Below are 23915 nucleotides of genomic sequence, written 5' to 3' on the forward strand. Positions count from 1 at the left end.
CTTGAGACTCACTTAACAAACACATGTTAAAACACTCACTGTGGGGCTGTCACGCCAGGTTACAGGGCCACATCCGCTGGTGACCCCTCCACTCCAGTCACCCAGCTCCCCACAGCATCTCTGCGATCCCACAAGCAAACTGGTCCTCAAAACCAAAGCCAGCAGGAGCTGGAGAGGTCACAGAACCACCCACAACACCCTCTGATGTGGGGATGAACGTTCCCCCTGCCCTGCAGATATAAGGAGAGGGGCTGTGGGGAGGGAAGAGTGGAGACAGGTGTGCTGAGATCAGCATGTCCTGGGAACTCATCACACCTGTGGCAGGGGTGGGCTGAGCTGAGGAAACCTGGGTGCTGCCCTGCCAATAACCCATCCCCTGGGAATTTAGAGTCACACAGTCCCCAGGCTGGAAAAGCCCTTTGAGACCATCGAGCCCAACTGGACCCGTCCCCCACTAACCATCTGAGAGCCCCTTGGGGTGGAATGTGGCTTGGAAGCAGAGCCTGGCCTGAGTCAAGTGTCATTTCTGTCCCCAGGACCCCCCAGCTGGGTGTCACAGGCACATCCTGGCCTGGAGTGAGGCTGTGGGCAGACAGTGGGTGCTGCAGCACCCAGTCCAGTGCTGCTCCCACAGGAGGACGGGATGGACACGAGCACCAGCCCCAGCCCATGGATGCTGATGGCCCCACATCCCCCACTGAGATGGGAAAAGCCCCTGGAATGTCACTGTTCCCCTCTGGCAGGGAAAGCTTTGCAGGATCCCCTCTTTTATTTCCAGGAGCAACTTCATCTTAAAAACCTGGCAGTCAGAGAAGTGTCCCCTCAGCTCAGCAGTGCCCGGCTTGCATAGGGACAGGAGGGATGAGTCTGGAGGGGGAGTGTGCGGCCGGCTTGGACGCTGCCCCCAGAGCCACACGCACGGGAAGGGATGGGGTTTGTTAGCTCTGCTCTGGCTTCTTACCCACTGAAATTCAATTTCCTCCTGCCCAAGTCCAGCGATCACGTTTTCTGCAGAGCACAGGTCCTGTACCCAGCAGCTTCACCGGATTGATGAGTCCTTTGCAGGCAGCCAGTGGGGATGATTCGTTACTGGCAGCAGGATCCACCCTAAACGGGGTTTTTGTGGTGCAAATAACTAAATAAGGCTGCATAACTGAAGGGCTGCTGATGAAGTGTAGACCAGCTTTAATCCCAGTGTAATTGCTGCCATCAGTTCTAATTATTTATAAATATTTTTATAATTGTGGAAATTAAACAATTAGACATCCTTCCTTCCCTCTTCTAAATCTAATCAGTTAAAGGTTCAGGATGCTGGCTGGGGCCGTGGATGCTGCACACGCTTCGTTCCTGGACTGAGGAATAAAAACCTGCTCCACCGCGCCCCGAAAACACCCCCCCCTGTGAATGCAACTGCTCACCCCCGGCACGGAGCCTCCATCCCCACTGCTGAACAGACCCACAGCTCAATACACAGGCGGATATCCAGCAGAGCTGGGGGCTACGCAGAGCCTGGCTGCTGCCTGGGGAGCATCGCTCCATCCCCGGGCTCCTGGGGGCTTTCAGGGGAGGTGTCACCACCACCGAACACCCGGTTCTTCGGTCTTGCCCCAGTGACACATTTTCCTCCATCCTGCAGAGGAGGAAGAATCTCTCCCGGGCAGACCAGGTAATTACCTGCCCGGCGTGGGTGGGCTGAGCACCCTGGAAGTTAATAACTGAGATTTACTGGCGTGCTGCAAGGGTACAGAAGGAGGTCAGGCTGCTAATTCTCCCGCCGCTGATCCCAGCAGATAAATCTGCAGCACATCAGGAAATGAATTACCCAGCACCACGGCATTAAAACTGATGAGTCTATTTCCTCGCTTAAGGAGAAGTGCCAGCTCCAACACCAAGGCCCCCCCCCAAAGCACAGCTCCCAGCCCCTGCCAGGAGCCTGCACACAGCGACCTGCTGCTGCCAGAGGGTAAGGAGTGAGATGGCAGGCTGCTGGCCACAGACCTCCTGTGCTTGGGGGATCCAAGCCCCCTCTGACACCCCGGCTCAGCCTCCTCAGGCACCTCCTGGAAACATTCCACTCATCCCAGGTTTCTGCTCCCCCCCAGCCCCTGCACTGGTCAATCAAATACCCATATTACCGACAGCGCTGGGGCAGCCCGAGCTGCCTTCCCAAGCTGCCTTCCCAAGCTGCCTTCCCAGAGCTCAGCCCAGGTTTCCACAAGGTTTCTCATACATTTTATGCCCCGGTGCATCCACGGGGCCCAGCAGCTCTTCCACAGCCACCTCCCTCACAGCAGGGCTGCCACCGGGACCCACCTCCTTTCCCTTGTGTTCGTTAGTGTTGGCTGTAATGAGTCTGGTGGCTTCCATCCTAATAACTCCTTGTGCAGGAGAGCTGGGGTAGGGACCAGAGCAGGGTTGGCCCCTAGGGCTCCATGTTATCAAGCCTCAGAGGGGGGGACACCAACAGGATCCTGGGGAGCCCCAGCCCTGACGGTGGGGTGGCACTTGCAGCCACCTGTCCTGCTGCACCCCCAGCTCTCCCCAGCTGCTCCCAGGGCCGCAGGAGGAAGGTCCCCAGGGAGCGAACCAGGGCGGGGGACAGCAGCCATCTGCTCGGGAGCCCGGGGTCTGCGGGCTGTCGCGGCCGCGCTGCGTCTGGGGACAGCGAGTGACAAACAAGGTTAATGTCCCATGAGCGGGAGCTGTCGCTCCGCGTTAGGTCGCGGGTTTCACCCTGTGTGGCACCACGAATCGGCACAGGGAAGGGTGCTGGGGAACCAACACGAGGCCGCCGTGGATGCCGTCACCGGAGAGGCTACTCACGTCCACCATGGGCACCAGGAACATCCCGTCCGTACCGTCCCTGTGCCACACAATGCCCGGGTCTGGTCCAGCGGGGATGGGAGGGCAGGGAGTGGAGCTGCACCCCAGCAAACCATTCCCAGCATCCCAGCGGCTCAGGGACCGGCGCTGTGCCAGTGACCTGAGCCGCACTCGGGGCCGCGCCGCCGGGTGTTCATTTATTGAAGGCAAAGGCCGGGTTACCGGCGGGGCCGCGGATCGTGTTTCTGACGGCACCAGCCCGGGAGCACCCAGCAGAGCCAGACGTGGCTCCTGCAAGACATGGAGTGTGGCGAGCGCCCTTCATCCATGCCTTGCAGCCAGGGTGTCACCGCAGGCCGCGGTGTCCCCAGCATGAGGCGATGCCACCCACCTCACCCAAAGCCGCGGCTGCCGAGGGAGCAGCGCCCCGTGGCCACCCCCAGCCACACACACCAGCACACGCCGGGCACGGGGCTCCAAAGTAAAAGCCAAATTTATTGTCGTATAAAGTAAGAACGTAAAAGGTCCCTTAAACAAAACACGTATTGGGTCAGATGGTCCCGGTGTCCCCACACGCCACCGGCGCAGAGCAGCCCCCGGGGATGCCCGTGGTGGAGCAGCACCCGGGGCTGCAGTGCAGCTGCTGGCGGTGGCTCGGTCTGGTCCCCCCCCCTCAGCCCCTTTCCTCTGCAGTTGGTTGTAGGGGGGGATGGGGAAGGGAAGGGGAGAGCTGCCGTGGGGCTGCCGGCCCAGGGGATGCCTGGGCTGGAGCTGGGACTGAGGTGCTTGTGCGTGGCAGAGCCCCTGGTCTGCGCTGGGAAATAGGCACTTGTGGAAGGGCGCGGGCGCCGCTCCCCGCCAGCTCTGACCCACAACCCCACCAGCTCCGGGCTGCGGGAGGACAGGCAGCAGCAAGGGGACAGAGCTGCCTGCACCAGTGCCTGAGACCGGACCTGGGAACAGGCCCCTGTTGTGCCGGGGCAGCCAGCGCCGGGTCTGACCGGGCACAGGGGATGTTCAAGCAGCTTTGGTTGGTGCTCGTGGTGAATTAAGGCAATTTAGCTTCAGTTGGTTGTAAAAAAAAGACAAAACCAGCAAAACCAGCTCTCTCCGGGGCCAGACACTGGGTTGGGAGAGTCTGGGTCTGCTCTGGCTTTGCTCCAAGTCACCGCTCGGACCTTGTGTGCCCAAAGGTGGGCGCTGACCCCCACCCTGCTGCCCTCCTGCACTCCGGCCTCGCCGCTACCTACCAACACCAGGAACGTGCAGCCCAATACTGGAAGCATGAAAAAGGGACTTTGGGGCATTTTAGGGGAGATTCAGGCTTCTGCCAGTGGCGCAGGAGTGGGGAGAGGGCAGAGGGGCTGCAGCAGCTCCCCCCATCCCCACTTCCCGTCACAGTGACCGGTCAGCAGCCTCGTGAGTCCTCGAGCGAGAGGCAGGAGTTCTCCTCAGGTGGCAGATGGCAGCCGAGGTGCTGCCTGGCTGCAGACCCCCACCTGTGTGGTCCCCAGGGAGCACCAAGGGGAAACCCGCTCCCCCCGATGCACCGGCAGGGCTGGACCCACCGCCTGGGCCCCTCAATTCCCCTCCATCAGCTCCCACATCCCTTGGCAGCCCCAAGGGAGAGCTCGTTTCCATCCTCTTCATATGGGAACTTTGTGCTCTGAGGGGGAAGGCGCAGGGGGTCACCACCAGCCACCCCATCTCTGAGCTGGGACCCCCCATGCCCCTCACTCTGCCTGGCCCAGAGGTGCTGGGAGCAGCAGGGGCTGGGACAGGGAGTGGGGTGACACTGTCCAGCATGAGGGGGGCACCCTGGACCTGCCTCTTGGTTTTCCTGACCGATGTATCCCCACCTCCTGCCCCATCCTTTGGTCCCACCGGGCTGCAGTCAGAGCCCGTGACCCTCCGTGACTCTCCTGGGGCCGACAGCCCGGCAGGGCACTGGCCTCCTGGCCGTACCACTCCTCCCCGCTGCCCAGCGCTGCCCAGCCAGGCAGGGAGCCAGGCCCAGGCTGCCCGGCGCTGCCGGGAACATCCCTCCAGCAGCCAAGGGTCGGCGGGGAGGGATTAACCCACCGATTTCGTTAATGCCCCAAGGGAACTCTGCAAAGGAAATAGAGAAGTTTTAAATGAAGTCTGAATGTCCAGGTGGGTCAGAGCAATGCCCACGTGCCGAGGGGACCCTCGGGGTCCCTCCATCCTTTCTAACACACAGGCAGCGGGTGGATAGTGTTGCCAATAACGACCCCCTGCCTGCTGCTGCTTCGCCCCTCGCTGTGCCACAGCCAGGCACTCACCGGCCACGGCTCCTGCTGCCAGACATCGCTTCCCCAAGGAGAACAGACCAAATCTGTGACTGTTCCCATGCAGCGACGGTGGCTCCTGACAGCTCCCGCGGCCACGGCGAACCCGCGGAGCACCCGATCCCCAGCGCCACCGGTCCCCGTGTCCCGCAGGGTGCCGGTGCCTCACACCACAGTGCTGATGGTGGACGACTCCTCCGAGCGCCGCTGCTTGCTGGGCAGGGACTTGAGATACTCCAGGTGCCTCCGGGCATCCTCCTGGTTCTGCCGCACGTAGTAGACCAGGTAGGAGATCACCATGGCGAACCAGCCGAACATGGTGACCAGCATGGCGATGTCCGTGGTCTTTTTGTACATGTTGCAGAAGTCCGTGTCGGCGATGACCTGCAGGAAGGCTTTGCCAACGTGCTCCTCCTGCACCGAGGAGTCGCACACGATGCCGCCCGAGGAACCGGCCGCCAGGTCCACGGTGCGGATCAGCTCCTGCAGCTGGCAGTCACACAGCCAGGGGTTGTTGGAGAGGTTGACCTTGGCCTTCAGGTTGCTAAAGGCGTCTTTGCTGACTGACACCAGCCTGTTGGAAGACAAGTCCAGAGAGTGTAGGTGTTCTGCCAGGCCCCGGAAAGCCCCGCTCTCCACCCTGGCGATGGCGTTGTGGGACAGATCCAGCTCCAAAAGGAGCGGCAGGTCCCGGAAGGCGTCACGGGGCAAGAAGGGGATTTGGTTGGAGTCCAGGTAGAGCTTGTGGGTGTCGTTGGGTATGTCCCTGGGGACCTCGGTCAGACGAGCGTTGCTGCAGCGGAACGTCTTCAGCCCTTCCTCTTCCGAGGGGTAGCAGCCCTTGGGGAACGCGGTGGCCGAGTGGAGGCAGGAGGTGAGGAGGAGGAGGCTCTGTAGGAGCAGCCACATGGTCACGGAGCGGAGAAGGACCCGCTTTGCCACAGGCATGGTGCTGCACTGGCTTTATCACACAGCTGCTGGCCCTGCAGCTCTTCCCCGTGGTGGTTTCAGCTGGACTCGGCACATCTGAGATGGAGACAGCAAGGGGACAGCGTCAGAACAGGGGTGCCAAGAGGCAGAACCAGCAGCCAGCATCACACCTGCCTGGGCACAGCCTGGACATGGGATAGGGATGGGGATAGGGATGGGGACAGGGACAGCTGGCACAGCTCACGCCTCCCTCCATCCTCCACCGTGTGCAGCAGGATCAGGCCCCAGAGGGGCCGAGTGAAGCCGTGTCTCCTGCGCACCAGCAGCTGGGCTGTAACAAACGGACACGGCTCAGGCTGAGCCAGCAGCAGGGCTGAGCTCCCACCCGCCAAGGTCACCAGCGGTTGGGTCGCTCGCTCGCAGGCGGCCGACACATCCTGCAGCGACGGGACGCGCCGTCAGGCCAGCCCAGGCTCCGGGCAAGCAGCCGCTGCAGCAGCCCCCGGGGAACGCGATGGAAACACGTGTGGGCAGCAGCAGAGCAGGTTCCTGCTCCCTGGCTCTGCTCCCCAGCAGCACCCGGACACAGGCTGGGTTCTCCCTTTTCGAGGGGACCGGTGCAGGGGGGTGGCTGAGCGCCGCTGTCCCCTGCGCGGTGCCACCCCGGGCGCAGGGCCTGGCTGCCCACACCGCCCTGTCACCCTGCTCCCCATCCAGCCCTCTATTCCGGAGGGGAAAAACGTCAGCAGGAAAGAAACAAAAACAGAAAAAGGAAATTCATTGGAGCTGAGTGTGTGGTGAGTTCCCAGGGTGGTGGCAGCAGATAAGGGCCACGTCTGAGCCCTGCGAGCGTGCTGCCCGGCTGCGGGTCCCGCTGCATCCAAGGGCCCCAGACCATCCCCAGCAGGGCTGTGATGGCAGAACCATTGAGGCAGGATGCAAGAGCTCTCCCCACCATCCCCGGATTCCAGCCAGCAGCACAAAAGGGCAGCCGGTGGCACCCTGTCAGGCAAAGCTCAGTGCTGCAGAGAGCCCCATGCTGTGCTCCCTGGAGCACCCTGCCAGCAGCAAAACCCACCTCTGGGTGCTGACCGGGGCTCCCCAGCAAGGGGCAGAGGTGCTCACCCAAGGGTGGTCCTGGTAGCACTGCTGGGACCCCAACTGCCAAACACCCCAAGGTCGTGTTGGTGCGGAGCCGACCCCTGCACTGCTGTATCCCACCCCCCCCCGGCCCTCGGCTTCCTCAAGGTCCCCAAGCGGGGACCAGGGCTCAGAGCAGCTGAAGGGCACCGGGAGCCCCAGCGCTACACCGGCACATCAGCGTGGCGGGGGGACCGCCCCCCTCCCCAGTCTGCTACCCGGGGGAAATGCTGCCCCCCGGGACCCCCCTTCCGCTGCCCCCGTGGGCAGAGCCGGGCACGGTGGGAACCCACCGGACTGAGCCGGGCGCCGAGGACCGGGGGTGTTTTACCCACGGGGGACCCCCGCGGGCGGGATGCGGCTCCCCAGGGCCCCGCGCTGGGCTCGGACGGTCACCAGCCGCGGTGCTCTGGACCACGCACCGCAGCGAGGACGGGCACAACCAGCCCTCTGCCCCAACGCCGGGGTCCCCAGCCCGACCCCGGGCGTCGTCACCAGCCCCGGGAAGGGCGGTTGAGGTGCCCCGGGGGCGGAACGGGCTGCCCGCGCCGGGGCTGTGCGAGCCCAGGACCCGCCGTGAGCCCAGCGCAGCCGGGGATGCCCGGGGATCCCGCCCCGGCCCCGCTCCAGCGCCGGCTCCGCTCGGCACCGGGGGCGTTGCGGGCGAGGGAAGCCCCGGTGCTTCCCCGGGGGAAGCTCGGCTCGGCGCGGCGCTGCCGGGACCCCCCCCTCTCCTGCCCGCGCCTCCCGCCCTGCCCCGCTCCCGGCACCGGGGGCCGGGGCTGTCCCGGTGCGGACTCACCTGCCGTGCGCAGCCCCGCGGCGGCGGAGCGGCCCCGCGCCCCGGGCCGGAGCGGCCGCGCCCCGCGCAGCGCGGCGGGCCCGGAGCCGGCGGCGGCGGCGGGGCCGGTGGGCGGGATCCTCCGGCCGGGCCTCCCCGGGGCTCCCCGCCCCCTGCCCGCCCCGCCGGGGGGGGCCGTACAGCGCCGAGCACCCCTGGTCCCGCACCCGGGTCCTTTCCAGCCAGCCCGCCCTCGGCAGAGGCTCCGTCCCGGGACCGCAGCCCGGGGAGGAGGACCGGGGACACCCGGCGAAGAGCTGCCGGGACCCCCGAGCCCGAGGCATTCAGCGCCAGCGGCTCCCGGGGGGGGGGGGGGGACACACCGCGCCCCCGCCCTGCGGCGCCCCCCGCCCTCGCGTGGGAGCACCCCCGGGTCCCCTCGGCTCACACCCACCCCCCCCGGGACCTCGGCGCTTTACATCCCCCGGCTCGGCTCCCGCCCCCCTCCCCTCAACGTCCCAGGGGTCCCGCGCCCCCTCCCAGCCCCCCGGAGAGCGCAGACACCCCCCAGCCCCGCGGCGGGGTGAAGGTGCCCCCACCCGCCCGCACCCTCCCCGCCCGGCACCGGCATCGCTTACTCGGGGAAACCCGAGCCGCGGCGGGCAGCCGGCGGGCAGGATCCTGCCGGGGGGGGGCCGGAGCTGGCCCCCAGCCCAGCCCCGAGCTGCCCGGACCGGAGCCGGCTGAGCTGGGCAGGGGCTCGGTGCTGCGCGGGGTCCCGCCTCCCCGGTACACCGGCGGGGCCGGCTCAGGACCATGGAGAGCGGCCGCCGTTACCGGGCCGGGCCGAGCCCCGGTGCGTCCGGCACCGCCGAGCGGGGGCAAGACTCGAGCTACCCGGGGCGAGCTCCCCTGGCTGCCCGGGACACGGCCGGGACTGCCCCGGTCAGCACCGGGGCTCGCCCCAGCGGGACACCGGGCACCGGGCTGTGCCCTTGCCGTGCCGCAGCAAGGTCGGCAGCGGCCGCCCGCACCCGGTCCCCGGTTCTCCTTGGCGGGAGAGCCCGGCCCTGCGCACTGACATTCTCAATAAACCGGTTACCAGGCGCCTGGGCTGGATCTCGGCTCAATTAGGAGAACAAAACCTGACGGGAGAGGCGCAGCCAGGCAGGGCCGGAGCCAGATGCTCCCCCGGGACCCCTGCACTTCCCAGGGAGACCCCGGCCCTCTGGGACCAGGCAGAGAGGATGGAGCCAGGGCCAGGCCAGTGGGAGCCCAGCCAGCCCCAGGCTCTGGGCCTCAGGGTCCTGTGGCCAGTGAGGGTTTGCTGGACCAGAGCATCAGCACACACTGGGGCAGCTGTCGGTCCGGAAGGGCTCTGGGCCGGCCCACAGAGCCCAGGCACAGGATGGTCCAGCCGACCGGTCCATGGCTGAGCCTCTGGGATCTGAGCCAAGCCCGACACCAGGCTGGGGCAGGGGGTCACCAGGCTGGCCCAGGACACGGCCTGGAACCGGGCAGGTGGCATCTGGGGAGCCACGGTCTGTGCTCTGGGCACCTTCACTGGCATCTCCCTGTTTGGTCGGGAAGCAGAGGAGCCCCGTGAAACCTGTCACCACTCCCAGTGCCACTGGGAGCTGTGCATGGAGCAGGAGTGGTGCCAGGGCCGTGGCAGTGCAGGGCTGGCTCTGGATGACTGAGCCACCTGGAATCAAGGTGCTGAGGCTGCATGCAGAGTCTTGGGGCACCTGAGCTGTCAGCAAGTGCTGGCTCATGCTGGGACCCAGAGAGGTAGAGGGTCCCTGTGGCAGTGGGCAGAGACCATGGGAGCTGGAGCAGCACCGGATCTGTGCCCCACTGGAGTCCCACATGCTGGGCCAGCACCCACCATCCCAAAGCCAGAGCCTGCAGTGCAGCACGACCCCAGGCAGACCCTTCCCCGCTGCTGCAGGGATAGCTAAAAATAGCCAGCACCGACTTCTTTCTGCCACTGCGGCGCTAAATATAGCCGGTATCGACCCGGCAGCGGGACCGGCAGCCTGGGAGAGCGGGAGGGGAACACGGCCCCCCAGCACAACGGGAGGCCAGGAGCGAGCAAGGCCTGGGAATCCATATGGGAACAGCCCAGTGAGCACTGGAGAAACGCTGGTCTAGGGAGCTGCTGGCCTGGGCTGCAGATGGAGCTGGATCCCCCTGGGGAACCCCCCACCCCCAGTGCTGGGGTTCCCTGGGAATCCAGTCTGGGGAGCTTGGGGAGCAGGGTCGTTCCCCCACCCTCCCCACGCTCGCACCGGCAGCGAGAGGCGGCTGCTGCTGCTGCTGCATCACTGGGAGGGATGAATATTTATGGGCGTTTAAAAATAGCTGTCGCATTGTGCTTCCCCCTCACGTGCGGAGTCAGCGGGGTGCGGGGAAGCTGCTAAATTAGATGTCACCGCGCAGAGGGAGCTGCTCAGTCAGGCAGGAGCGGGGATAAAAATAGAGCCTGCCGTGCGTGCGTGGCTCTCCTGCAAAGCAGGGCCAGCTCCCGCGGGATCCCCCGCCTCCGCTCCCCGGCATCCCCGCGCCTCGGCCTGCCGGCAAGGGCACGCTGGAGGGGGCCAGGCAGGGACTGGGTTCTCCTGGCCGGCAGCCGGAGTGCCCACCGGCAGCCCCACGGCTGCTTTGGCCACACGAGCGTGTCTCATGGTTTGAGACCCCCTGGGAGCAGCCACCGCGGTGCTCTGCCAGCAGCACCGTGCCAGCACGTGGCACCCGGGCAGCCCCGGCCCTGGCAACCGGTGGGGTGTCAGCACCTGCAGCGTGCCCAACCAGCACACAACCACCTGCCGAGGCGCCTTGGACCCGGAGCTGGGTGTGTGGCTGGCGCTGAGGCCGGGAGGATGCACGCAGGATGCAGAGCTCAGCCTGGGAGCCCATGGGGACACCAGCACAGGGTCCCTCTGATCTGGGGAGCTCCAGAGGGATCTCCAGCAGCGTTGAGAACCCCTCACACCAAACCCCAATCCTCATAAACGGGCTTTGCCGAGTGGTTGGGAAGGGCTGGGAGCAGCCGTGCAAAGCTGGGGGGGTGGGGGGTGCTGCAGGCAGCACCGGGAAGCACCACGCTCCATGGGGTCTCTGTGCGGGCCTGGGGGGGTCCTGCTAAGCCCGGCACCCCGGCACAGCTCCGGGCACGAAGCGGCTGGGCGATGGCCCCGCACCCTCCGCCGCTCCCGGCAGCAGGCGCACAAAGGCCTGTGCACAGATGGCTGCGCGGCCGCGGCGGCACCACGCTGCTGGCTTTGATCGGTGCGCAAACAAAGGCGGAGCCAGATGGTCTCCCCCCCCCGCGCCCCAGCGCAGGAATCCGAGCTCCCAGCCCCCGACCTTGGCCGGGCGTCCCGGTGGCACGGTGCCGGTGGGTCCCGGTCGCTTGCACGCCTGCTGCTGAGGTTTTCCGCTGGGCAGACAGGCGAGCAGGGTGGGGGTGGCCCTCCCCGAGTAGGGTTGGAGCACCCAGTGGGTCCCGGCTCTCCAGGGTGAGGGCGCGTTGGGGGAGCGGCTCCAGCCCCGAGCGCTCTCCCGGGGCCGTTCCCCGCCATCCCGGGGAGGGCACAGGGGGGACCCCGCGGGCGGAGGGACCAGACGCACAGGAGGGCAGCGAAGGGGCACAGGACCCTCCCGACCTTCCCCGCGGTCGCGCCCCGTTCATAACGCGGCTCCCCCCGCCGCCCCTGCCCCGCGGTGCCGGCTCCGCCCCAGAACCGGCCTCTCTCGGGGCGGGTACCGGTGCTCGGCGCTACCGGGACTACAGCTCCCAGCGTGCCGCGGTGGCGGGGCGGGCCGGGCCGAGGTGCCCGCCGGGAGAGCAGCCGGGGCGGCGGGGTGCGCGACGGAGAGAGCCCCGGCCCCGCCGAGCCGAACCGGGCCGAGCTGAGCAGCGGTGAGTGAGAGCCGGGCGCGGCGGCTCTTCTCCGGCCTCTCCCGAGGGTACGGGGCCGGCCCGGGGCCAGGCGGGCGGCCTTACCCCCCCCTCCTGGGAGCAGGCGGCGGCCGAGCCCCGTTCCCGGGCCCGGAGGGGGGGCGGGGGGGTGGGAAAGGGAAGGTTCCTCGCGGGAGCCCGGAAGAAAAACACCCCTAAAAACACCCCAAGCAACCCCCAAACCAGCTGCCGAGATGGAGGCCCAAAGCTCCGGGGTTCCTGGAGCCCCCGCAGTCGGGGAGGGGTCCTGGCCCAGCACCCCGGGCTGCAGGTCCTTCCCCCGCCCTTGTGTCAAGGTTTGTGGGGTCCTGGACCCCCAACACCCGCTTGTGCCCGCAGCAAGCCACGGCGCAGCCATCCCCGCACCCCAAAACTTTCCCTCTGAACGCAGCAGGAAGAGCCGAGCCCCAGCGTCTCCGCTCCATGCGGGACGGCTCCAGCACAGCTCCGCAGCCCCTGCTTTGTGCTCCTCGGGGCCGAAGGGGAAGCGGGCGGCTCTGGGGGGGCACACACAAAGCAGCCCTGCTTTCCTCTGACCTCTCACCCAGCGCCTTCAAGCTGGTGTGCCCGAGGCTGGCTGGCAAAGAGGGGTTTAAAGTATTTGTGGGGCAGAGGGCAAGTGAGTTGCTCCCAGAGAAGGGGGAGCGCAGCTCTGCAGCGGCTCCCTGGGACACTCACTGGTTGTTTTGGGGTCACCAGGGAAGATCGACCGAGGACTTGGCCCTCCTTCCCTAGTGGTGATCCCACCGGGGGCTGAGGCAGATTGGGGGTCCCTGTCCCAGGGGAAGGGCTGCAGGAAGAGCGATGCTGCCAGGGGGACAGGAACAGTCACGCTGCTCTGGGGATGAAGGTGGGGAAGGAGCTGAGCCCCCAGGTGCTGGGTGTGCAGCTGTGGGCGCTCTGGCCACACATGGAAGACAAAACGAGGAGGAAACTGGTGATGGTGGGTTTTGTTTCCCCTTTTGTCAGAAGCAGGGAGATGGTGTCAGGACGGGCACAGCCCCAACCCTCACCCCGAGCTGCAGAACCCCAGCCTTCCCCAGCAGAGCCGGACAGGGAGCTGGTAACAGGAGGCAGAGGATGGGCTGGAAGAAGGGCTCAGCTCCACCATCCCAGCACGTGGTTTGCCTCTGACCAGCTGGAACTTTTCCCCCCTCTTTGGATGGACACCATCCAATGTCAGCACAGTCCCGACCTTCACACGCCAAGTCTGGTGAAACATTAAAAGAGCTTTTCTGTCCCAAAAAACCCCACTGCATAAGCAGGGAAGCAGGGCCTGGCCACCAGCTGGGCTCGAGGGGGGAAGCTGCAGTTCCTCTCACTCTTGTGTTTTGCTTCAGTTTTCTGCAGGTGAAAAAAAAGATCAAATCCCCATTTTAAGATGGGAAAACAAACACCAGGAGATCTGGGGCAGGGGTAGAGCTCACGCTCCCTCAGCCCAGCTTTTGCAACACGGGGCAGAGCTGTGTGTGCAGTTTGAGGAGAGCAGAGAGCTCGGGCAAAGTCTGCAGACACCAGTTCAGAAATGGGAGAGAGCAGCAGGCGAAATGTTTTTAAGGTGGGGAGGGGGAGAACTGGAGAAGCACACAGAATCGGCCCCAGCATAGGACAGCCCCAGCACAGGACAGTGTGCTCAGCCTCTCCATGTGGCTCTTGCAGGAATGAATTCCATCTCATATGGTCTAGTGTTTCACCCATCTACTCGTTTTTACAAGCAAGGAAACTGAGGCACAGAGAACAGGCTTGCTTCATGCTCAGCCCTCAGCTGCAGGTTGGCCACTGCCCTGCTGTGCAGGGGGAACCAAGCAGAAGTTGCTTGATAGGTTCCCAAAGTCGTGCTCGTGGTCGCCCTCAGAACGGAAACCCCACAGTGTTACCACAGAGGAGGGGGCACCTCTAGCCATAGGGCCTGCAGGAAGGTCTGCTTGCTCCTGGACTCTTTGCCTAATGATAACAACATCATTTCAGGACAGGAGGCTCCTGAAGAACCTCCCCCACCCAAAAAAGGAGGAATCTTAAGATTTTTAACAGTTTATGAAATGGGATATTGAAGCCTCTGGGACAACCACCACTTGCATTCCCACCCCAGCCATCCTGTACTACAGTGCTGCTCCGTGTTGCAGTTAGTTAGTTCCTCTCCCTCCTCGGCACAGCCACCCGGTACGGTTTGAGGCCCGTTCCTCACGCCTCTCCCCAGCGTCCTCCAGACTAAACAAAGCCATTTCCTTCAGTCCATCCTTGCAGGTCATGTTTTTCCTACACCTCTGCTCATTCTCACTGCTCCCCCTGGCCTCCCTCCAGCTCCTCCCAGAGCTGGACAGTTTTCTAGCTGAGGCCGTACCAGTATCTGGGAGAATTATTTCCGATGTCTGGCAAACAGTGCTCCTGTTTATGCATTCCACAGGGGTGTTTGCCTTTTCTTGTTGTTTTTGGTTGTTGTTGCAACTACTATGACTTTTGTGACTCCTTTTATGCTTCACTGCAACCCTTAGAGTCCCTGCTAGGCCCTCTGGAATCAGAGCAGGTTAAGGACAGAGCTGCTGCCCCTGCTCAGGCTGAAAGCTGAACTCTGCCTCCTGGTCCTGCTTCCAAACCAAGCTTCAGGCTTCTCTCTGGAATATCCAGTAGCTGATATCCTGTAATGCAGGAGATAGGGGGCCCTCTGCAGACCTGCAAACTTCTTCTCTGGTAACAAAAGTCTCTGGATGTGAGCCCTGGTGATGGACACCTGGGGAGCAGAGGTAGGCAGGCATCTGTTCTGCAAACCCCGCAGCTCTGCCTCACCGGAGCTGCCCACAGCAGCACCAAGCAGCAGCCACCTGCACAGTTCAGAGCGGCTGGGAACTTACAGCGAGCATCCCAGGAGCCACAGAGCCACGTGTTTGCTCTGTGCCCCAGACCTAGGCAGGGACAGAAGAGAGTGCCAGCTCCTGAAACAAGCCAGGCCCAGCACACTGCAAGAGAACTGGGAACAGCTGTCAGCGACACACACAGTGCAATGTTAGAGCTGGCTCGGCCTCACCTCCTGAGACTGAAGGCTCTGAGAGCTGGAGAGAACAGCACTGCTGCCTTCCAGCTGTGGGAACCAAAGCAGCAAGAACACAAGGCTGGACATGAGGAAACAGCGCTCGCCCCGGGGTCCTGCGTGCAAGGAGGGACAGGCTGGGGTCTTGAACGAGGCTGCGTTGCCGTAGGACTCTACACAAAGGCCTTCCCTGATGTCAGCATAAAGACAGTCCACTTTACAGCGGCTCTAATTTGGGCTGTTTCCCATAATCCCTGGAAAACAGGTAAAACAGAGCTCGTGTCTTTCTTCCCTGAGAGCTTAAAAGCTGACTGATACCTGCTGCTGTCAGTGCAGAGTCCAAAAGAGCCACATCAATCATTGTGCTGCCTGTGGGGCACCACTCCAGAAGACTTGCTGTCCGAGATGTCAGTCCTGCTTCCTCAGCTTCCTGGTATTGTTCAGAGAAACCTCTCTCTCTATTCCTCCTCCATGGCAGCTGTTCTTTCCAGGTAGGGGAAGAGCCATTGTCTCCGCTGCAGCTCTTGCTACGAACTGTCCTCCAGAAGCAGTTTCCCTCGTTATCGCTGATGTTCCACCAGAAGAATCTCACTCCTTCCCTGCAGGGGAATTTTTTAGCTACTTCCCCCACTATAACTCTTAAATCAGAAGGCAGAACAGGCAAGCCAGACCAGGAGACAAGCCAGCCTCAGGAGCCGTGCAGAACCCTGTTAATTTAGTTGAACTAATGAGATTTGTTGGTACAGAGCTGCCAGTGCCTTTACTCTGCAAATCCCTGTGCTCTCTCTTCAAGTTTAAGGTATGCCAGACCCATAAACATGCAAGAAGCTTCGTGTGCCCCAGCACTTCCACGATGATCGCTGTGATGATGACTTGAAAAGCACCTGAAGTGTGTGTTTTGAGTCTTGTCAGGCAGTTGTGGGAAGGAAACCTGACATCTTGGTTCCAGGGAAACGTTTCAGCAGATCACAGGCAGCTTCAGTCGCAGACAGGCTTCCCACACACTATTCCCAAATCTCAACCACTCTGGCATTTAGGTTCCTGTCAGAAACGTCAGCGCTACAAATGGAGGTAACAAGGTGCAGAGAACTGAGCTGACTTGGGATTTTTTTATAGCAAAAAACAGATTTTGGGTTCACTTAAGAGCAAAAGGGTGCTCGAGTCCTGCTGTGGGTCATACAGATGGGGGGGTACCACGATCCAAGCACTGACCCCACTCTGCTTTAGTTTCAGGGGGTCCCGTTTGACGAGAGCGCCAGGATGAACGTGGGAACGGCGCACAGCGAGGTGAACCCCAACACCCGCGTCATGAACAGCCGGGGCATCTGGCTGTCCTACGTCCTCGGGATCGGCCTGCTGCACGTCGTGCTCCTGAGCATCCCCTTCTTCAGCGTCCCTGTGGTTTGGACTCTTACCAACATCATTCACAACATGGTAAGGGGGCAGGGGGGCTGGCTTGGCTTCCGTGGGCACGGAGGGTCAGGTGTCCACACCAGCTGTTCTTTTACAAACAATCTAGGAAGGTTCTTGTTGAAACAATTCCTTTCTCTGTATTTCCAAAGATGCAGAGTAAGTTACTCAACCTCCACCCCTCAGACTGCACCTTTGCCTCTAGGTCACATATTTAAATCCAGCCTAGGTACTGATGAGACAGCAAACATCTGGTGAGGTTGCTCAGAGGGGACACTGAATTCATTTGCCCGCAGGGTAAGTCCCTTTGTCATGCCCCCCTTAATGGAGGAATCGCTGTGACAAGCCACAGAAGCTGGCACAGCAGCTTCACTTGGGTTGATGCAATCTGAATCGGCCTCATCAGAGTTTAAAAGAAACCAAACCCCAAAACAACACACACCAAGATTAAAACCAGACTTTTTTCTGCTTCAGGTAAACGACTGTCTCCTCCTAAGGCTCAGGTACCCAAAGGAAGAGGTGTCAGTGCTAGGGGTGCACCAGTAAGCGCAGGGTACCAGTGCTCCCCATCACCCTGGAGCTGCTGTGTTTTAAGTTCACCTCTGTGAACACGCTGGAGTCCCACGGCTGGGGAGCGGGCTGGGGAGCTGCTCACCCTCAGGCACAGGGGACACAGTACTTTGCATACACTGATCCATTTCAGAGCCTTTATTTTAAATAATCACAGGCTGAGGATATTCTCCAGACAAAATGGGGACCCCACATGCTCCCATCAGGATGTCCCTAGCAGGAAAAAAAAAACAACCCAAAACCAAGCCACTAACAACATACAAGAAGAGCTGCTGAGGGCTCTGTTCGCAAGCTGCCTGCTTTTCATCCAGCTCCCTCCCCTTCTCTGGCAGCTTAACTGATCAGGTCTGAGAAGAGGAAGGAGTTTAAAGGCCAGCAATGACTGTACTTAAAAGACGTGACGCAGCCAGACACTGGCTGGTTATGGGTGCCTTCTGTACCCCTTTGGGAGGTTAGCTCGCTGTCAGAGCGGTAACGGACCCTCGCTGCCCACAGGGCTTTTTATAGCAAGCGTTTCGCCTTGCTTGTTGCACGCTAGAGCGAGTCCACGCCAACCTCCTGATCCCAGAGATCTGAGGGCTGTAATCTTGCAACCACCTTCTTGGCAGATGCCCAGGAGCTGAAGGAGAGGCCTCACGTGTAAGAGCCAAGTCTGAGCTAGCCCCGGCTAGCGGCCTTCCTCCCAAACTCTCGCTGGGAGCTGGAGCGCGTTTCCCAGCAGCGACACGTCCCTCTAGCGGCACGGCGCGCTGCTGCAAGCTCCCGGGAACTCTTGTTCCTCAAAGCGAACGTTTCTGGGGCCTTCACACTGCGTTTGTGTTTGATGCAGAGCATGTACATCTTCCTACATACCGTGAAAGGAACTCCTTTTGAGACCCCGGACCAGGGGAAGGCTCGGCTGCTCACACACTGGGAGCAGATGGACTACGGCGTGCAGTTCACGGCGTCGCGCAAGTTCCTGACCATCATGCCCATCGTGCTGTGAGTACCTGGGGCGCTGCCTCCCGCGCCCATCGCCGCTGCTTCTGCGTGCGCTGTCCTGGGGAGCAAAACCACAAAGGGCTGTAATTCAGTTTCCAACCCCCCCCCCTCCCCCTCCTCTCTGTTCCCCTCATTTCCAGGTATTTTCTAACCAGCTTTTACACAAAGTACGACCGGATACACTTCATAATCAACACCATCTCCCTTATGAGCGTCCTGATCCCCAAACTGCCTCAGTTTCACGGAGTCCGGATCTTTGGGATCAACAAGTACTGAACTGCATGGCTGGAGCGAATTGAAGAGGAGCAGGAGAGGGGGGGGTGGTGGGAAGTTTCTTCTCTCCAGTCCTGTTCCCTCACCCCCACGCACACTGGGATGTCACTTCACAGCGGCTGTTTAAATGCAGTATCCAATAGACATACACCGCATGCTGGATCCTCATGCCCAACAAATCTAAACAAGCTCCAGAGTAGAGTTTAGTGCGGAGCAGGATGCCTGACACTGGATCTATTTTATTCCAGTGTCATAAGTAGATGTGGATAAACTGAAACTTCAAGGTACAACAAGGATGAATTCCAGGGAAGATTTTCATCTATCCCAGATACTGAGTGATGAGAACAGGGATGAGAGGAAAAGCTTTTAGTGCTGGTACTTTTGCTGTGGTAAATGCACTTTAAAATATATTTCCCTTTCTGAAGCTAGGTGCTTTAAGCGATATGTGGGGGAAATTCAAAGGGATACAGCCAGACTTCCCCAATACTTGATTGTTTCTGGGTTTGAGTTCCATTTTGGGGCAGGGGAGTGGGAGGAGGGAGAGAATGACAGATTTTTTATTTTGCAATCTTTTACACCACTGAGAAAGGAAGTTCTTTTACTAAAAACAGCACAGGAAGGAATGACCTGCAATTCCACAAAGCTTTCAGTTTTCTACGGTACCATCCACGTGGTTGGGGGAGAAGGCCAAGTGATCCTGAATCACCCTTCTTGTTTTCAGCTTACACCAGAGTCCGCCTGCTTAACTCCGCTCCCCACCCCAAACCAGGAGTATTTTTAAGCACGCTCCGAGCGCTCAGGCAGTGCAGCGTTGGGATCAAGGGCTGAGGCACAGGTTGTTTTAGCGATTGACAGACACCACCGAGCTACAGGAGCACAGGAGAGACTGAAGACTGGTCGGTACAGGCCAGCGAGGGATGGATGGCCGCTTGCTGTAACCGGTTAGTGACAATAATCGGAATGTTTCTCCTCAGTTCAGCTCCTCAGTCTCTTAAGTCTGTGTGTGTGTCGCTGGGATGTGGACTCAACGCAGTATACGACTCAAGGCAGGCAGTGTCTGACTGTGGCCTCACCTGGAAGCCTGTCACTCAGCCCTACGCACAGGCGCTGCGGCAGCGTCCCCGCAGCAGCGTCCCCCAGTTCTCTGGTGACCACTGGCAAGGGAGCTGTGGGAGAGCAGTACTACGGAGCAGCACCAGCAGCAGACTGAACTGACACAACGGATCACCAAAGATCATAGGTTATTTAGTACAGAAACAGAGTTGAGCCTTTTTCCCCATAAAATTAGCACCTAAAAGCAGGTTTGCAGGTTTCCTGGCTGAGATAGGTCTCTGCTGTTCAAAGCAATCGGATTTTCCTTGGGTTGTGTGCTGGATGGAATGTGGTTTTCCTCATGCTGCCCCTGTAAACTCCTGACAGTCTGGATTTTCGTTGTCCCAGCGCTTACGTTGTCTCACACTTTTGACAATGGTATAAACATTTTAAATACGTTAATTTTTTGTTCCTGCATTAGGCAGTTCTAGCTGTAGAGGTCGTTGTGGGTATTGCTGAGTTCTGTTTGATGGTCTGAGCATAGGACATGGATAGGAGAAGTCCAGGTTTGCATAGAAGATCTAGTACTACTCCGTGCATAATTTTAGGCAAGCTGCTTTACTTTATCTCAGATTTACTATCAGACTGCTGCAGAAGAGGGAAAAAAACCCATTTCACGTACCTCAGAGGGCTGCAGGAATGCACAGAGAATCATTACCAGATATGTTTGAAAAGTGGAAATATTTTAAGTGAGAAGGAAGTTTTCAAGAAGGCAGAGAGAGAAGAGAGTCTGGCTGATCTCCAGTGAGGGGCTTAACAGATACGCAGTTTACTTGATGGGGGGGTTAAATGTTTTAACCACCAAGACATAAGGACTGCTGCTTTAGTTAAGGTACTATATACCCTAAAGCTAATATACTCTAAGCTATTAGACAATGACTTTTGGGGAAAAAAATTGATTTTCAAAATAGAGCTACATCATCAATCAGCCAAGTACCTTTGAAATGACTGAGAAATTGGTGTTAACGCGTGGAATGCTTAGGGAAAGGCCGCTGCCCTCAGAGCGATGGGGTCTGTCCTTAGCAGGATGGCTACAGGCTGTGTCTGTAATGCAGACTGTGTGTTGCTGAGCAGGTCAAACATCTGCCCACAGACACAACTTACATGCCAGTGATGGATCTCCAGAGGAAGGAAAAGTATTTATTTTGGAGCTCTTCTCCGTGAAGTACAGCACTTCAGAGAGTTTCCTCAAAGGCCTCGGCATTACAGCAGCTGAGGGTTCCAACGTGGGCTTTGTGCTGTTAACTGACACTATGGACATCTGATTCTGTTTGTTAATTAAAGATAAACTGTACAACAGAATGAGATGGTGAACCTCTCAAAAAGACAGTTTTTAAAGCCTAAAGTCTAAAACTTCTTGTCAGGCAAAGCCTTAATTATTAAAATAAGCTTTTCTGATTTACCTTGTTCGCCCAGATGACTACAGTAGCCATCACAGATGTGTCACATGCAAGTGACATTCTTTACAGCACAGGGACAGCACTTTTGCCATGGAATAACTGAAGTTAACTTGGACTCGTGCAGTTAATCCGACCCAGGGAAATGGGAACTGGGCAGATGTGGAAAGTAGCGACAGAGTTGAAGAAAGTTTCATGTTAATAATGTGTGTTAAGTATCTACATAAGATTAATAATTACAGATCTGATAGCGTCTTCCTTAAGAGCCCATCTTAAGGGGAGGTATCAGAATTAATTAGAAAAGATCAGTAAGTTAATTGTAATTAAGCCGCAGTTGCTAATTGTTAGGTACAGTTTTAAGTGAAGGTTGTGGGTACTGCTGGTCGCGCCACCCTCGCACGCCTGTTGCGTGGCTCCTTCTGGTTGTTCTCATAGGAGTGAGCGGTACCCAAACAAGTTTCTAGTTGGAAACCACCACTTCAGTGGTGTGGATGTAACCGACAGTTCTGGGTCTCCTGGAACCTGTACTGAGCCCACTTCTGGTTTATTTGTGTTTGTTAAATTGGCGTAGAAGTGAGTTCAGCCCTCGAAGGCTAATCACAGGTTAAAGAGCACAGACAAAACACTAAGGCTCTAACTCACCTGAGGAAAGGGAGATCAGGACAGCAGGATAAGAGATTTTTGGATGTGTACTTGCAGCTAGCAGTAGCAGTGGTCCAAGGGTGAAGCCTGCCTTGTGTGGGAAGCCAGGACATGAGTGCAAAGACTGTCCCGTCGTTCTTTGGACTGTACAATTTTCTCCCAAGTACCTGCAAAGAGGAGATAATTGTTACTGATTTTTAAATGGTATTTTGATCACATTACACTTGACAGATTGTTCCTCTCAAACTTGTACTGGCTTCCTGTACAGTGACTAGGGCTCTGTCTGGTGACTGAGAAACAATGACTAGTTAAGTAGGTACTTATAAAGCTTTTCTTTTTCCTTCTGCTATGAATGCTGGAGGAGAAAAGCTTTGGAAAACCACTGACTGAACCATTCCCAGGCACTAGCAGAAGCCATCCCTCTGCCCCATCTTGTCCTGGGCAAAGCCTCTTCCAAGCCACTGCCAAACACAGGCGTGTCCACGCGTGTGCTCGCACAGCGTGGCTGTCGCTGCGTCAGGAAAGGCAGCCAGCAATCAAGTGCTGACAGCCCAATGCTTCCCAATGAGCTCCCTTAAACAAATCAGAAGCCAGGATCCCTAAGAGAATGTCACACAGTCTAACCCTTTGCAGAAAAAAAGCCTTTAAAACAAAATATCTGGGGCTACTTAATTCCAGAGGTGGTTTTGTTTTGGTTTTTTTAATCATTGTTTAATTTTGTTTTACTAGAAGCATGGTACTGGCCCTTGAAAAGAGGACAGCAGCTGGTTACCATTGTTAACACAACTATTTCTCATTGTAACTTACCTTCTTTATCATTGCCTATAATATCTTTTAAGCATGCAAGTGTTTGTGTATCTGTATCCTCCTTGAATCAGTTTAAGTGAGATAAATTAGTTGGGTTTTTTAATGGAACATTCTGACATTGTACAAAGTTTTAGTTGTTTTTTTTTTCCAGTAGACCTTCTTTTTGCTGTGTATACAGAAGTCTCATGTAGAGAACTTTCTAAAATAAAGTGTGAATATTTTTATTACTCCTTTGTACAGTATTCTCAGAGAAACTAATAAAGTATTCATGTAAATCGTTGGGTTTGAGTCTTCACTTTTTCACAGGGGCAGGCTTCACACTCAGAAACAGGCACAGCAAATGAATACTAGGTGGTAATTCCAAGCCCACCAAGTGATGGGAGTGCAGCAAAGCAAAGGGGTCACAATAAAAGCACCTCCAGAAACAGAATCATTGGCCCCTTGTCCCACCACACCCAATTAGTGTGCTCTCAGGTTTAGAGAAACCCTCCTAAACCAGAACACACCGTTCCTCACCTTAATGGATCAGAGGTACAAATGAAAACCAGAACCACGGTAGAAATGAAGCAAACCTTAAAGGAATGATGCATCTGTAGAACAAGTTGTCCACTGTAAAATAGGATGACTGTTTTAGTGAGGCCTGGCTGACACCTAGCTACTCAAGGACGTAATTAACAGAGCTGGTGCCTAGGTTAACACCACTAACAAGCCACGCACCCGGTTTATTTGCATGAAGGATGTATATTTAGATAAGAAGTAACCAGGGGGACCTTAAACAGAACCTCCCAACAAACAAGATTTCCATCCTTGAGAGTCAAAAGCCAGCACATTTCTCTAATGGGTGTCCTTTGAGCGAACTGCCACATTACAGTATGAAAGCCATGCCTGAATACACCCCTCCCCAGATAAAGACCCCTACTCACCAAACAGGGTAGTGTATTTTTAGGGAAGGTTCTGTGCCTTTCAACAAAAGCAAGCGAAGAGTCAGCCAGTTGTATGTGTAACTAACAGGTAGAACAAACATCCTGGACTCCAACGACCTAATAGTATCTGTGTTAGCCCTGTGGAATGACCCTCTACCACCCACCTCTGCACAGAGACTTCTCCCACTCTTCAGGACAGCAACAGGTTATCTTGGGTCAATGACTGAGGAATTATGCAAGAAGTGGGCTTTTTTAATTCTGAATTAGCAAATACTTCCTGATCAGATGAGAAGGGCGGGGAAAAGAGCCTTTTGCTAGCCCTGCTGCTTTACAGGGGCCACATCAGTTCAGAGGCACAGCACCCTGCTCCACACATCCCACGGGTCACAGAGGAGAAGCCATTCGCTCCCTAAACAGGCAAGTACATTTTTAAAAGCTTTGGGTTAGGGAGAGAACTGTCTGTTAAGTGTTCTTGTTTAGTTTGTATCTGTCTCCCAAAGAAATGAAACCTGTAGGTACTGCTAAAATGAAAGGCAAGTTCATCCTCCCTCCCTAGCTCCATCGAACTCCAACCTTTGTGATGTGACCGGCTGGCTGCTTTCCCAAAGGATCCGCTAAGTCACGTCTCTCTTTCAGACCCCTGTGGGGCACTAGTGAGAGGGAAGATACCCCCCCAAACACACTCCCCAGCTGCTTCTCTGAACTATAAACAGGGGTCAGCATCTCCTCTCTAACAAGGCTTGATAAAGCAGGGTGCAGAAGAGGGAACAGACCCTCACACTTTTCTGCTTCTCAACAAGTACAAGTTTGTATTTTTCCATCTGAAAATCAAACCTTCTTCACCACAT

At 58.4% G+C, this 23915-nt stretch overlaps 2 protein-coding genes across 2 annotated transcripts; one reads left to right on the plus strand and one right to left on the minus strand.

The window, feature by feature from the left end:
* Positions 1-3298: 3298 nt before the first annotated feature.
* On the minus strand, positions 3299-6092 carry LRRC3C (leucine rich repeat containing 3C). Its single transcript, XM_084275338.1, has one exon. It carries the CDS (start codon positions 6078-6080, stop codon positions 5298-5300), a length of 783 nt encoding a protein of 260 aa, XP_084131464.1. The 5' UTR covers positions 6081-6092; the 3' UTR covers positions 3299-5297.
* A 5715-nt stretch (positions 6093-11807) lies between these two features.
* On the plus strand, positions 11808-18646 carry ORMDL3 (ORMDL sphingolipid biosynthesis regulator 3). The gene is made up of 4 exons (XM_084275583.1): positions 11808-11908; positions 16200-16406; positions 17782-17933; positions 18074-18646. The coding sequence occupies exons 2-4, from the start codon at positions 16233-16235 to the stop codon at positions 18207-18209; spliced, it is 462 nt and encodes a 153-aa protein (XP_084131709.1). The 5' UTR covers positions 11808-11908; positions 16200-16232; the 3' UTR covers positions 18210-18646.
* The last annotated feature ends 5269 nt before the right edge of the window (positions 18647-23915 follow it).

The sequence above is a fragment of the Gallinula chloropus genome (assembly GCF_964237585.1).
Source record: "Gallinula chloropus genome assembly, chromosome: 26".
Classification (NCBI taxonomy): Eukaryota; Metazoa; Chordata; class Aves; order Gruiformes; family Rallidae; genus Gallinula; species Gallinula chloropus.

Bases quoted from the DNA above. Each gene is read 5' to 3' on its own strand.
- LRRC3C (XM_084275338.1), bottom strand. From the start codon at position 6,080: ATGCCTGTGGCAAAGCGGGTCCTTCTCCGCTCCGTGACCATGTGGCTG.
- ORMDL3 (XM_084275583.1), top strand. From the start codon at position 16,233: ATGAACGTGGGAACGGCGCACAGCGAGGTGAACCCCAACACCCGCGTC. The intron at 16,407-17,781 runs GTAAGGGGGCAG...TGTTTGATGCAG, and splicing joins CCAACATCATTCACAACATG to AGCATGTACATCTTCCTACA. The intron at 17,934-18,073 runs GTGAGTACCTGG...CCTCATTTCCAG, and splicing joins ACCATCATGCCCATCGTGCT to GTATTTTCTAACCAGCTTTT.